Source organism: Vespula pensylvanica, chromosome 7, assembly GCF_014466175.1.
Source record: "Vespula pensylvanica isolate Volc-1 chromosome 7, ASM1446617v1, whole genome shotgun sequence".
NCBI classification, from domain to species: domain Eukaryota; kingdom Metazoa; phylum Arthropoda; class Insecta; order Hymenoptera; family Vespidae; genus Vespula; species Vespula pensylvanica.
In genome coordinates this window covers 6,931,030-6,946,029 of record NC_057691.1, presented here as the reverse complement: position 1 = coordinate 6,946,029, position 15,000 = coordinate 6,931,030, and the positions used below count along the sequence as shown (strand labels likewise).

At 36.5% G+C, this 15,000-nt stretch overlaps 1 protein-coding gene across 3 annotated transcripts in view; it reads right to left on the bottom strand.

Moving 5' to 3' along the window:
* Positions 1-1,315: 1,315 nt before the first annotated feature.
* Positions 1,316-15,000, bottom strand: part of LOC122630664 (ecdysone receptor-like) — a 40,260-nt gene continuing 26,575 nt past the window's right edge. Inside the window, exons 2-5 of one of the 3 annotated variants that reach the window (XM_043815428.1) lie at positions 4,942-5,429; positions 4,345-4,608; positions 3,737-4,112; positions 1,316-2,393 (exon numbers count right to left, since the gene is read on the bottom strand). In XM_043815428.1, the coding sequence (XP_043671363.1) occupies positions 2,149-2,393; positions 3,737-4,112; positions 4,345-4,608; positions 4,942-5,429 (1,373 nt within the window). In that variant the 3' untranslated portion in view covers positions 1,316-2,148. Of the gene's footprint in view, positions 2,394-3,126; positions 3,396-3,736; positions 4,113-4,344; positions 4,609-4,935; positions 5,430-15,000 lie in introns of those variants that run through there. The other 2 variants (XM_043815427.1, XM_043815429.1) reach the window with 2 other exon arrangements.

Sequence of the window (15,000 nt, the reverse complement as noted above, 5' to 3'; positions counted from 1 at the left end):
AAATATTTTTTGTATTTTTATTTTTTTTTGTCGTCCACCTCCTCCTCCTCCTCCTCCATTTTCCTTATCAACTCTTGTTGTCCCTTCGTACAAACAGCGTAGATGCTAGCAATATATTATGCTATATGTGTGATATAATAGACTCTATGGTATTATTATGTATATCGTATTTTTATCTTCGCGCTCGATTCACATGCACGGCACATCATTCCGCTCGCTCGCTCACTCCCCCCAATCCCCACCCCCTTTTCTCAACCCTCAACACGGCGCTGCTCAACAGCGGCCCGAAACGCCGTACAACAACAACACTGAGTTTTCTACCCCCTTTTTTTTTTGCTGTTTTTGTTTGTATGTATATATATATTTCTTTTTTTTCCTTTTTCGTTTTTGTTTCCCTTCTCAAAAAGCATTCATTTTATTTAATCGTCTCCGGCACGGCAAAAAATTTTTCTTTCCCTTTCGTTTACTTTTTTCTTTTTCTTTCTTTCATTCTCTCTCTCTCTCTCTCTCTCTCTCTCTCTCTCTCTCTCTCTCTCTCTCTCTCGCACACACACTCTCTCTCACACTTTCATTTTCTCTACCTCTCTTTCTCTCTCTCATTTCTTGCAATCTGCACGAAAAGAAGAAGACGGACGCATAATCTCGCATACACACAAAAACACGCGCATAATAGAGAATAACAAACTCGCACGCGGAAATACAGACGCGTAAAAGGTATACACAGGTGTTTTGTGTATTTTTTTTTTTTCTTTTTATTTTTGTTTTGTTTTTCTCTTAATCAGCACGCACACTTACTTTCTTTCTTTCTCTCTCTCTCTCTCTCACTCTCTTTCTCTCCCTGATCAACATACGATTATAATTCATCATCATCATCATCATCATCATCATCATCATCATAAGCATCATCATCATCATCATCATCATTATCATCATCATCATCATCATCATCATCATCATTATCATTATCATAATCACCATTACCATCATTATCAACACCTCTTTTCATCCTTATACTCTCGGTTAAACAACACATCGCGCCCTATGGATCATGCCTTATACATAACACGTTTACATTTACATATCGATTTCAAGGGGTAGTCAGGTAGGAGATATAGTAATAATATAACTGTAGTTAGTTCCTTATATAGTCTCTGTACTGTCTCTACGTATCACAGCCTGGGTGCCTCGCCACTGCCTTGTTGTTCTTCTTCGAAACCAAAGACACCTCGTGGTTTCAATCCCCTTTATCTCTTTCTTTCTTTCTTTCTTTCTTTCTTTCTTTCTTTATTTTTCTACTTTTCACCATCTTTTTTCCTTCCTTCCTTCCTTTCTTCAACAAGTAGATACCATCATCCGATCTACTTTATTTTTTGTCGTCTTCGTCGTCGTCGTCGTCCTCGTCGTCCTTCTCATCACAATCTTCATAATCAATTTTTTATTTCCCTTGCTTATCTTTCTTCTTTTTTAATCTTCTTCTTTCAATGACGATTCTTTCACATTTTATCTTCCATACGAAGAAGGCTACGTCGCCCGTCGATCGACAAACACAACAACGATCATCGTCCCCTCCCCTCACCTCCTCCTTCTCCTACTATTCCCATTTATCCTCCCCGCTCTATCGTCGACGAAGAAAGCAAAAGTTATTATTTGTGTTGTGTGGTATTTTGTATAACGAATGAACAGGCAAAAGAAGCCCACGAAGAAGTCGAATCGCGAAATGCCTGAGAGAGGCAGTGGCATAGTGGTGCACACTAGTACAGGAGTCGAGCATATCGTCCTTCTTGCATTTTTCAATCTCCTTTCTTTTTTTTTCTTTCTTTCTTTCTTTTCCTTCTTCTCTCTCTCTCTCTCTCTCTCTCTCTCTCTCCTTCTTCTTCTCCTTCTTCTTTTATTCCTTTCGCTAGCTAAGTAGCATCATTCGTTCGCTAACTCGTTCGCTAACTCGCTCGCTCGCACACTCCCATTTGCTAATCCTCTTGCTCGGTGCCGTTGCTCGTCCTTCTTGCTCTTAACTCTTGCTCTTAACACTTGCTCTTGCTCTTGCTCTTGCTCGTCGTGTCGTCGCGTCGATGCGCGAGCCACAATTTTCGAATAAAACAGACACATTCAGCCGACCGGCGCGCAGACCGGCGATCGGCAACGAGGAAACTAGGTCCCCACGTCCCAGATCTCGGCGAGGAAAACTGGCAGCTTTTTGTTCTTGAACTTTAGACTGTAGCACATCTCGTTGTTCTGATTGCCGAGGGTCCGTAGTTCCGTCAATACTGACAACAACTTGGCGAATATTATACCGGACTTCGGTCTACGACGATTGTCGACGTACGCTTTAAGGGCCTCCAAATATATCTCTTGAATCTTTTCGACCTTCCGGCTCTCCATTAGGTTTGGCCTCTCTATTGGAAATAACAAAAATAAAAAAAAAATTGAAACATAAAAAACGTTGTTTTTTCAACGAGACCTATGTACGCATTCATATGTATCTATATATACAAGGGTGTCCAAAAAAAGTTGGGACCAAAACAATACTACGAAAAGTTCCTACAAACTTATATATGCTTTTAAAGATAATTATGATTCATTTTGGCAATTATCAAAACTATTCCAACATTTTCTTTCTTCTTTTTTCTTTATATATATATATATATATATATATATATATATATATTCATAACTCTCGATGAAAGTTATAGTTTATGAAAGACGAACTTTGAGAATCTATTGAAGATGCACTTACTAAATTATTTCCAATAGAGTTGGAATAATATTTGAAAGAGTTCGGCAATAATTAATTCGATGAATGGAAGGAAGATTGAATGGAAGTGGAATTCTCCAACATTTTTTATAATTATCGTAATAAATCGTAAATATCTTTGAAAGTGTATGTATGTCTTTAATAAAACATTTTTCGACGTAAATTTGTATCAATTTTTTTTTTTCGTCTATTTGATCTCGAATAATACGAAATAAAAGTTGGGTCCCAATCTTTTTGAACATTGTATATACCATATATATATATATATATATATATATATATATATATATATATCACTTACTTAGATGATAGAAGGGTAGGAGGGGAGACGAAGAGACAACAACAAAAGATAGGGCATATTCAAAATGGACCGATCTTCTCTCTTTCTCTCTCTTTCTCTCTCTCTCTGTTTCTCTACGCTCAACAGAATCCAGAGGTATTTATATAAGCCAATCGATAAATCAAGGCGAGACGGGTAGAAGGTACGTTCGATACGTTATCTAGCAACGTGAAGGATGGGATTGGCCCCGGTAATGCTTCCATCAGTTTCGATCGATTTACTACTATCCTCGCCATTTATACGTTATACAGTAGTTCTCTGAGACGTATGTATGTATATTGTTCGTTTAATCTTCTTCCTTTGCTAAATTCATCGATCAAAAAAACTTAACAACTCGTTCCTCCGTATACGTAGCTATATAGGTAGGTAGTATATATATATATATATATATATATATATATATATATATATATATATAAAGAAAAAAAAAAAAAGAAAAATAAAACAAACATAACTTACTCGAAGGTTAAAAGAGAGACTTGTAGAAAAAGATTTTTTTGTTCAAGTTTTTCTTTTCTTTTTTTTTTTTACTGGGATATCTAAGAGAATTTAAGAAAAAGAGGGAGATTGAAGAAGAGAGAGAGAGAGAAGGAGAAGGAGGAGCAAAGATGGACGATTAATTATATCAATTTAGCTTGAAATACCTGAAAATATTACGATGGCCGTAAGTAGCGCGTATTCAGCATTGTTGACCTTCATCGCGTACATTTGCCGGCAAAAACGTAAAAGATCCTCTATGGTCTCACCCATACCGGCTACGTTGTAACTGTCCCGTGTATACGGTTGATTATTCGCGAATATTATGCTGTCCGTTTGTACGTCGTACTTTCTTGCCATTCGCAGCATCATCACCTCGCTGGAGCACGCCTTCAACAATGCTATCTGATCTTCGCGCATCAACTTGTCGAAACCGGGTAACCTTTTCGAAAACTCGACGATCAGTTGCACCGTCAATATCGTTATCTCTGTGATGTGCCTGAACCTATAATCGCTGGGGTTCTCACCTTCCGTCGGTTGATGCTAAACAAAAAGGAATATAAAAAAAAAATGGAGGAAGGAGAAGAAACAAAAAAGAGGAAGAAAAAGACATTATTATTATTATTATTATTGTTATCGTTATTATAATCGTTATTAATTCGTAAGAACGATAAACAGCACGAATCGTCGCGTGGTTACTTTTTTTCTTTCTTTTTTTTTTTTTTTTTTTTTTTTTCTATTCAAATTATCAATACAATAAGAAGATTCCAAATACCGTGATCCTTTTGAGATCCTCCTCGCTTGGTTGCTCGTACTCGTTTTGGAAATAAACGAGCCTGTGTATCAGTTCCTCCTGTTCGGGACTGATAGGCTTAACGCAGCCATAAGGGCTAACCGGGGTGAGGATACCGCTACTACCGGACATCGACAACGATTCTGCCTCCGCCGGTTCGATCTTCACGCCTACTTGATCGCTGCCCATACCACCGACGCTACTTGGCGAGCCGTTCATCGTCGTGCTGTTCGGCTTGTCCTTTTCCTGATCGAATAAGAAAACACGTCAATGTAAATACGTTTCTCGTTAAGGAAAAAAGAAAGAACGAGAGAGATCGGGGCTGGCCAATGTCCGAAAGAAACAAGAAAGAAAGAAAGAAAGAAAGAAAAAAAAAACAAACAAACAAACAAACAATCAATCAATCAATCAATCAATCAATCAAACAATCAAATGACAACAACGACAATTAATCGCTATTCCATAAAACATATAAAAATAAAAAAAAGCGGATTCGGACGTTTACCAATTTCTTCAAGGACACCGCCCGACCAAACTTGCTAATGAAAGCTTGAAAGAGGACGAAAATCTTACCCCTACCTTCTGGGCCTTCTTTTCCTTCCGCTTGACCGCACACTGATACTCGGGTACAACGCATTCCGGCCTCATGCCAACCGTAAGACACTTCTTCAGCCTGCATTCCTGACACTTACGGCGCATATACATGTCAATCTCGCAATTGTTCCCATATTTGCACTGATAAACCGCATTTTTCGTTATACTGCGCCGAAAGAAACCTTTACAACCTTCACAGGTGAGTGCATTGTAATGATAACCAGAAGCCCGATCACCACAGACCAAACAGAGTTCTTCTTGTTGTCTCGGCGTTGGACCTTTTTTCTTTCTTGCGTCGCAACCATCGTTACCACCCCCGCCACCACCAGGTCCTCCACCTCCGCCTCCTCCACCTCCACCGCCTCCGCCACCTCCTCCTCCACCTCCACCACCTCCACCGCCGCCTCCTCCTCCGCCACCGCCACCACTTCCGTAACCGTTAAGCGAACCCGGCTGCGAGAGCTCATCCCTGCCTGTAATCAGAATAAAATGCAATCGTTAAATTTTTCATCCCCCTTTTCTTTAATTTATTTTAATTAATTAACGTAATGGGGGAACTTTATTTTTCTTCTTTTTCGTTTTCTTTTCTTTTTCTTTTTCTTTTTTTTCTCTTTTTCTTTCGTTCTGATTCGACATCGAAAGGTAAGTGAGCTAAGAACGGATCTTGTCAGGATCGAACTTTTATTATTATAATTTTTATTTCCTTTCCATATCATCCCTTCTATTAATTCTATACGCCGACATCGCTCGTACAATTTCATCCCCCCCATTCATCCCAACTCCTCAAATCGATTAAATCTTATTTCGATTATTTTTATCTCGTGATTATGGATCAGATAAATTCTGCATTGTGTACAGATATATATATATATATATATATATATATATATATATATATATATATATATATATATATAGAGGCACGAGTTTCTCTATAAACCGTACAAGTTCGAAACGAACATAAAAGTGAATGAATGAATGAATAAATGAATGAATCAATCAATGAAAGAAGGAAGGAAGGATCAAAGAACGCGGATCATGACGAATCGAAAGTTTACGCGTATGGAAAGAAAGATAGAGATAGAGATAGAAAAACAGAGAAAGAGAGAGAGAGAGAAAGAGAGAGAGAGAGAGAGAGTGATATATACTTAGCAAGATAAGTACAAACGTTGAGTACGCAAGTATCCAACGTGAAATAAAAGATTGTTTTGCAATCCACATCTAACTCGACTACGTGAGAGATTTCCGGTTATTACGATACGTTACATTACGTTACATTACATTACATTACATTATATTACATTACATTGGATTACGTTACGTTACATTACGCGTGCAACGCACAAAGGACTCACACATACATAAAGAGAGAGAGAGATAAACAGGCTAGCATTCGCTCGCTTGCTTGCTTGCTTGCTCGCTCGTGTGCGCGAGCACATTAGAAGGTTGAGGAATTATGGTTGACACTCGTAGTTGTAACTCGCGGATTTCATGTACAGGTTCGTAAGGAAACTTCTCCTTCACCTTTTCCTGTTTTTCTTTTTCTTTTTTCTTCTTATTCTTCATCTTCTTCGGTTGGGTTGGATCGTGGCGAGTGGGTTCCAGTAACCTACGTGGCGACACATCGTCACGCGTCTCTATTACCCCCTTTTATCTGTGAAACTCGCCGAGTGGAACGCGCAAAGCGATAGAGAAGTCACGGTCGGTGAAAGTACGGGGCCTGATCTATTCATCTGTATGCGTATATATATATATATATATGTTCGTATGTTTGCTACTGTACATATATATACATATATATATGTATATATGTATGTATGTACGTGTTTGTTGTTTCCCTCTTTTTCTCATAAGACTATTTGTCAGATAGATATATATATATACATGAGAGAGAGAGAGAGAGAGATACATAGCAACAGGTAGTAGTAGTAATAGTAGTAGTAGTAGTGATGGTAATGGTAGTAGTAATAGTAATAATAGTAGTAGTAGTGTAGTAATGCTGATGATGGTGGTGATAGTGGTAATAGTAATAGTAGTAGTAGTAGTAGTAGGTAAAAGAGGACTGACTGAGAAACCTCTATCTATCCATCCATGTATATGTGTGTTAAACATCAGGATGATAGCCAGGTACGGATCGAGGACGTGACGGAGCCCCTTCCCTATTTGCCTGTTTGCTCTTTATATCTTTCTCTTTCTGTTATATAGTATCTTCTTCCTCCGATACATTATCTTCTTCCTCTTCTTCTTCTTCTTCTTCTTCTTCTTCTTCTTCTTCTCTTCTTTTTCTCTCCACTCCTCTTCAAGCAATTCAAGAAGGAACGCGCGTCCTTGTAGCTTCGAGCGAATCGCGTACCTTGCTCCGTTTTACCGTACTCGATGGATAGATGGATAGATGGATGGATGAATAGATGGTAGATGGATAGAATAGGACAACCAGTCATTCTCAACTTGAGACCCTTTTCCTATGTCGCGTGCATCATGTCGTCCGATGACACTCTAACTTGACCTTTCATTTTTACTTCATTTATTTCTTTTCTTTTTTTTTTTTTTATTTTTTAATCCATCGACAGTTTTATTTCGTCCTTAGGTTCGTCTCTCTTTTTTTTAATTACTCTATTTTATTCTCATTCGTTCTCTTTTTCTTGTCTCTAACGAAAATGACTATAAGTGGAGATATGTCATAAGGGGTATTCGACGATAGCGATTTTCTTTCTTTCTTTTTTCTTTTTTTCAAATGAGAAAAAGTAACGTGACAGTGAATAGAAGTGAGCGAAGGCAAATTGGAAAAAAGATTTGAAAAGTATGATCGTTGATAAACGAAGGAAAACGTTCGGAAGCGTTGAAGAAACGTGGAAGAAGTATGATAACCGAGTGACCACTTGGCCCGGTCAGTGTCTCAGTGTTCCAAGTCAATGTTTTCAAAGCGGTCAGTAACTTTCCTTCGGTTTCTAGAGGCCGCAGCACGCGGTGTATCCATCTTTCTCTCTCTTTTGCTGATGCGGAACACCGAAGATGAGAGAGAGAGAGAGAGAGAGAGAGAGAGAGAGAGAGAAAGAGAACGGAGCATGACAGAGGTTCTCAATCAGTTCAAATCGCACATATAACATAATAAATATCTTGAGATATTTTTTATCGTTAATTATTTACACATCCAATGGAAAATTAACGATGCTAGTTTTGATTCATTTTATAACGTGCGAGAAAGAATTTCAAGATAATTAATTTCTTTATTTTATGATTATCTAAGAAAAGTTCGTTTAAAAAAAAAAAAAAAAAAAAACATTTGTAAAAGATTGAGAACTTTCTAATATGATAATTGATTTTTCTTTTTTTTTTTTTTTTTATGACGATACGAAACGATAGGAGAACATTTTACAACATAAAAACGTACGTATGGATTATAAATCAATCTTGTTCTTCACACGATACTCGCGTTTTGGATCTCTTACTTTGAGAAATGATAAGAGTTCGTCGTCACTGTCACTACGTCGAGGTGTGATTTTTAGAGGGGGGAGGAAAAAAAAAGAAAGAAAAAGAAGAAGAACAAGGGATGAGAGAACTCGTACGAATAGTGTCACGTGATCTGAGAAGAACTTCGACGACGCCATTTATAAATCAGCGTGCTTCGCTAACCGATAAAAAAATTCAAATGAAGTAAAAAAAAAAAAAAAGAAAGAAAGAAAGAAAGAAAGAAAGAAAAAAAAATCAAAACAGTCGATAAAAAGTTTCAAATGACTATCGTAAAAATAAAAAAAATATATAAAAAGAAATTGATAAAGCAAAAACATCTATCCGATAATAGACGATAAATTAGAACAAACGAAAAGTATGTATGAAAAGATTCGCTTTTCCATAAGGCCCCGAATAAATCTGAGGGCCCTCCTCAACCCCTAATGAATCGTTGTTGTTGTTGGGTTGTTGTTGACGGAAGTAGGTCTCGCGTGATGAGTTTACACGCGTAAAAAAGAAGAAAAAAAAAAGAGAAAAGAAGAAAGAAAGAATGAATGAGAAAAAAAACGAGAAAAGAGGGCGGAGGGTGAGCCTTTTTTAAAAAGACACTTTCGAACTAGGAAGATCATTTCGATTGAAATATCTTGTTTAAAATGTTCATTATTAGCTTATATAAACATACATACATTCATACATACATACATACATACATAACGTATGTACAACATATGTACGTATGTATGTGTATATATGTGTTTATGCAGTAGCTCAAAATTTTTTTCTTCGCCTCGTCGTCGTCGTCGTCGTCGTCGTCGTCGTTGTCGCCGTCGTCGTCGTCATTCCCAGTTCCCAGTTCCCAGTTCCCACTAGGGGCTCTCTTCTCTCAGCAAGGTTTCCGTGCTGGTTAGTAGCTCTCTCACGGCGGAGCACTGAGCGGCCTTGACTCTGAGCTCGGCTCTCTTGCGGGGCCGTTCTCTCTTTCTCTATCTATCCTTCTATATGTGTGTGTGTGTGTGTAGAGAGAGAGAGAGAGAGAGAGAGAGAGAGAGATCAGCTGTGTGTGTGTTTACCGGCCCATGTAGCACATTACATCAATGTGTATGTGTGCAAGCGGCCTTCTCTTTCGCTTTACCTACACACACATATATATACATGAACGCACAGACGAAGAATTCTTACCTTCTCTCTCTCTTTCTCTTTTCTAGTCTATTTCCTCTTCTTTCGATTTTTCTTTTTCTTTTTATATATATATATATATATATTTTACTAATTTGATAATCCTTCTTTTTCTTTTTTTTTCTTATTTTTTTCTTCATTTTCTATTCTTTTTTTTTTCTGAATATTATTCTTTGAACAAAAGAAGAATCGTTAAAATTGTAACCACCTTCTTCTTCTTATTATTTTAAAGCAGATAACGTAATCTCAAGTTTCGGAATTGTTCATTTAAGAGAAAGAGATAGAAGAAAAAAAAGGAGGAGAAAAGGACTTATGGAGGATGACGACCTCGAGATGCTTCGACAAAGTTGACATGATCGCATACGAAAGTAGTTGAGAAATTGGTGAGATTACATACATACATACATACATATATATACATATTTATATCTCGTGATTGTATTCGTGAGACTTTAAGTATACATACACACACACACAACACACACACATATATATATTTTTTGAAACAATGTTACATGAACAATATCTGTAATTTTTCAATTCTTTTACTTATTTATTTTCTTTTAATTTTTTTTCTACATGTCCTTTTCCTTTCTATCCATAGAATTCTCATTCCTACGTACGCCATTTTGGATTGTACGCTTTGAACGAGCGACGCCATATTGAAAAGATACGAAATAATCTCTCGAGATCAATTTTCTTTCCTTTCTATCCCATCCAATCCCTATATTTTAATCGATGAATCATTTTCATTGGACGATGATGAATCATGAGAAAGAAAAAAAAGAAGAAGAAGAAATATTCCCAAGAAAATAATTGTGAGGTTAAGAATCTTCTTTTTACTCGTTCCACTTAAGTATCCTACGTGTTCGAACATAAAACACGCAGAGAGAGAAAAAGAGTTGTGTTTGAGAAAGAGAAATAGACAGAAAGAGAAAGAAAAAGAGAAAGAAAGAGAACACACACCGTGACCGATGTCGGTGTCCCTTTCGAATTCTCAAATGCCTATTCAACTTTATTGTCATCGAACGAACGTACGCGGAAACGTGCGTACGATCTCCTTACTATCTTACATTCGCTCTTACCTAAAGATAAAATAAGTAAATAAGTAACTAAGTAAGTACTCACGTTTCGCGAGTTCTAAAAAAGGATCGTCGTAAGTTTATTTATTAGAAATGCGGTTAGAATTTTATGTCTTCACGTGTCCGTCGTTTTACAACCCGATTGCCATCGGAGAAATATCATATATGCCAAGAAACTTTGAAACAAAAATGTAACATGCGTCTGTACGCGTAACTATTTTACGTAGTTATATATTAAACGTAAATCAAAGTTCTTGCGAATTAACGAAAACCTACGAACAAAAATAAATAAATAATTATTTCGACTTTAAATTCATACTGCATTTCTTTTTTATTTAAATATCCTTTACATATCTTTAATGATTAATATAAAAGTGACGAGCCTGAACGAATAAAAATGTAGCGCACGTACGTGCACTTATTTAAGTATATAAACCTTATGTATATATTTACACACACACACAGACACATGTACACATATATATATATTGTAGCTTTACACTTAACAAGCGTTTCGATTAATAATTAATAAGAACAATCGATTTGTGATTCGTGATCAAAGTTCTAGAGCGTTCTTGATTTTCATGCTACTACTGTCCCCACCACTGCTACCACCCCTTCTTTCCCTCCTACCTACCAGCCCCTCCTCCTCCCCCGTTCACAATCCAGTCCAAAATGAAATCACTGTAGAACGTTTTGTTACGTAAGGTCAGGATATCGAAACGACCGACACTCGTTTAATATCGTCACAAATTTCTACTTCTTTATCTTTTTTTTTTTTTCTTTTCTTTTCTTCTTTTACTAAATTCCGTACATTCTTCTCAACGAGAGAAAGAAAAAGGGAAAAAAGGAAAAAAAATAAAGAAAAGGAAAAAAATTAGAAAAAAGAAGAAAAAAAGGAAAGAAAGAGAAAGAAATATCTCGCCAACGTGACGCGCGACATGACGCGGTGACGTAGGATCTTCTCTCCAAATAAGTCAAACGATCGAATGGATCGTACTCGGATCGTTTCTACGTGTATCACCACACATCTTTACACGTTTTTAGTCGCATGCTTTAAAAACATTTTATCGATGCGATTTGCCGACGAATTGTGCAACCGTAGGAAGGTTTCTAAGTCCTCGTAAAATAAGTTTATAACGCGAATGTGTGCGAGAAATGTGTTCGTTTATATATATATATATATGTGTGTGTGTGTTTGTGTGTGTGAAGGCGCTTTTAAACGAGTCAGTCTCTCTCTCTCTCTCTCTCTCTCTCTCTCTCTCTCTTTCTTTTCTATTCGGGCGAATACCGTAACGTTTTACGATGCTATCCTTGAGAGCTCTAGAAACGATAAAAGCGACAGAAACTTCAAGATACAGAGTTTGGACACTCCTCTGATAAATTTTTCGATCAGAAAGTATTCAGAAAGATCTAATAAGATCGTCGTTACTATCGTTAAAATATCCAATGAAAAGAATTTTTATACATACATACATACACACACACACATATATATATATATTTTATCTACATTACTTTCTTTTTTTTTATTAGATATACTTTCATCAACAAAATGGCGGAATTCTTCGAGAGATCTCTTTCTCAGTCCTATGTATAATATCATACACACGCGCGCACGTACACACACCACATACATACACATATATATAAATATATACGTATGTGTAGGTAGGTTGGTAGGTATATCTTCATCTCTTTCTAACTCATCGGATATAAACGCCATATAAGAGAAGAACAGCCATGCCGTAAGTGTGTGCCGAGAGTCGTCCGGCGATTGTTAGAGCGAGCGTGGAATCCGAGAAGAAATCTGGTTGCGCAAGAAAACGAGCAACCGCTCTCGGCCCTGGCCTTGCCGTTGCGGCTCGTTCTACGCGTATATGTATGCGTATGTGTATATGTCGTAATGTGTGTGTAAGCGTGTGTATGTGCGGTATATGTGCATGTCATGTTGTATATATGTGCGAGCGCGTGCTCGCACTCGTTCGCTGGCTCTGCTTCTTCCTTCGCTCGAGCTACGAACCGTAGAGAGAGACAGAGAGAGAGAGAGAGAGAGAGACAGAATGAAAGAGACAGAGAGAAAGAGAGAGAGAGAGAGAGAGAGAGACTCGACCACAGTGGTAAAATGTACCGGATAGAAGGTGAGAAAAAAAGTCGATGATAAGAAACGAAGCAAAAGAGGAACAACGAACATTCTAATGAAATAAATGAATTTTTTGTTTTTTATATCGTACATCACATTTTTTGTTACATTATGTATCGCGACATGACTATCTAAGGAGCTCCGCCATTTTGTTGCTCCATTTTCTTTTTTTCTTTCCTGTAAGCTCATTAACCTATATATTATGTATATGTATATATATATATATATACATATATATTGAAGGAGAAAAATTAACATTTTCAAGTAATTAAATATAAATTTAACAAAATGACGTTTTACGTTAATATCTCCGAATATGTCTAAGTAGTTCCGCCATTTTTCTGTTCTCTTTTTATTTCCTTCTTTTTTCTTTCTTTGTTTTTGATAAGTTTATTCACTCACGTACACACGCGTATATACAAATTAAGGCTAAATATTTTCTGGTGTCAGGAGTGATTATTTATTTTATAAATAAATGACATGATCGATTATGAACAACAGCGGATAAATTAACATAGCGTTTACACGGTAAATATACAAGTGTCGCGAACGTAACGATTGGTAAAAGTAATGGGATTACATGGTAATCAAAATACTCGTTGAATACGTCTAAAGCTCGTGGAATTTATAAGTCGAGTAACAAAGAGTAACAGGAAGAGCATACGTATTGCTTCTAAGAAGTTAAACCCTTTAGAAACTATATAGATTTATTATCAACGTTGACCTAATATGTATATAAAAGGAAGGTGACAAGAAAATTATATTTTTCTTTTCTTTTTTTTTTCTTTTTTTAATAAAAATTTCTAAAAACGATTCGTTTAAATAATTAATAAGAAGACATATGTAATTGAGTCAATAAAGTTAATATATGATTAATGGCTGTACAGTCAAATATAGACTCCATCTTGACAAAAATGGCGTCCGAGAGGTAAAAGAAGACGTGACATTAAGAAACACTCCAAACTAAATTATAATATTCTTTCTTTTTTTATCAATGCAATATCCAAATATATATATATATATATATATATATATATATATACACACATGTATACATATATACGTATAAGGGATTCCAAGAAAAATTCATTCAATAATTAAATAAGAAAACGTATTTAATCATTCGATCGATAAAGAAATATTCGACTAACGGCCATTTGGTTAAATATAGAAGATAAAATTGTTTCTTTGTTTCAAAATGGCGTATCAATTTATAAAACACGTGTGAGAATTAAGAGATATTGTTAAAGTTAAACTTCTCGCTTATTGACTCTTTCTCTCCGTGCTATTATCGTCGAATTCTTCTTTTATAAGGTGATTCTATCCGAGGAAGAGGAGAAACAGAAAGACAGAAAAAGAAGAAAGAAGAAAAGAAAAGAAAAAAAAAAATGAGAAGAAAAATGAGAAGAAAAAGAAAGAGAGAAAAAAACCTGTTGAGTCGCGTGGGAGTAATCGAGCAACGAAGAAGAGAGCTTCCGCTTTCGGAACTGCATCGTCGAATGACACCAACTACCCCTCCCACATCCCATCCCCTTCATCACTCCTCTCTCTCTCTCTCTCTCTTTCTCTTTTTTCTCACTTCCATTAACTCGTTCACCGAGGCATCGATTTTATTTCACGAGATACGAGATTTTACATTGGAGAAGAAGTAAGTGAGAAATAGAGAGGCAGAGAGAGAGAAAATGAGAGAGAGAGAGAGAGAGAGAGAGAGAGAGAGAGAGAGAAAAGAAAATGAAAAGAAGTATAATAAGAAGAAGAGACAGGGTCGAGTTTCGTCGATACGACTAGTTCGACGCCTACTAACCCACATTAGAGATCTCCACCGTATTTAATCGCACGAATCGAGCTAAATAGAATATCACTGCTGGTTTTCTAACTGGCAACGTCCGTGCTACTACGCCATTTTGAAAATTCTCGTTACTAAACGAAAATGTGTTATATAGCGTTTTAGAACGGAAGAATCTCAAGGACACGCGGAAATCGACTACTATACTATTACTATTACTATTACTACTACTACTACTACTGCTACTACTACTACTACTACTATTCCTTCTCTTTTTTTCTTGATATTTTTTTCTTTCTTTCTTTCTTTCTGTTCGATTAGAATGTTGTTTGTACCAAAATATATTCTCGTGAATCATCGACGATTATAAATAAATAAAACGGAGATACGTGATCATTAAAAAATGA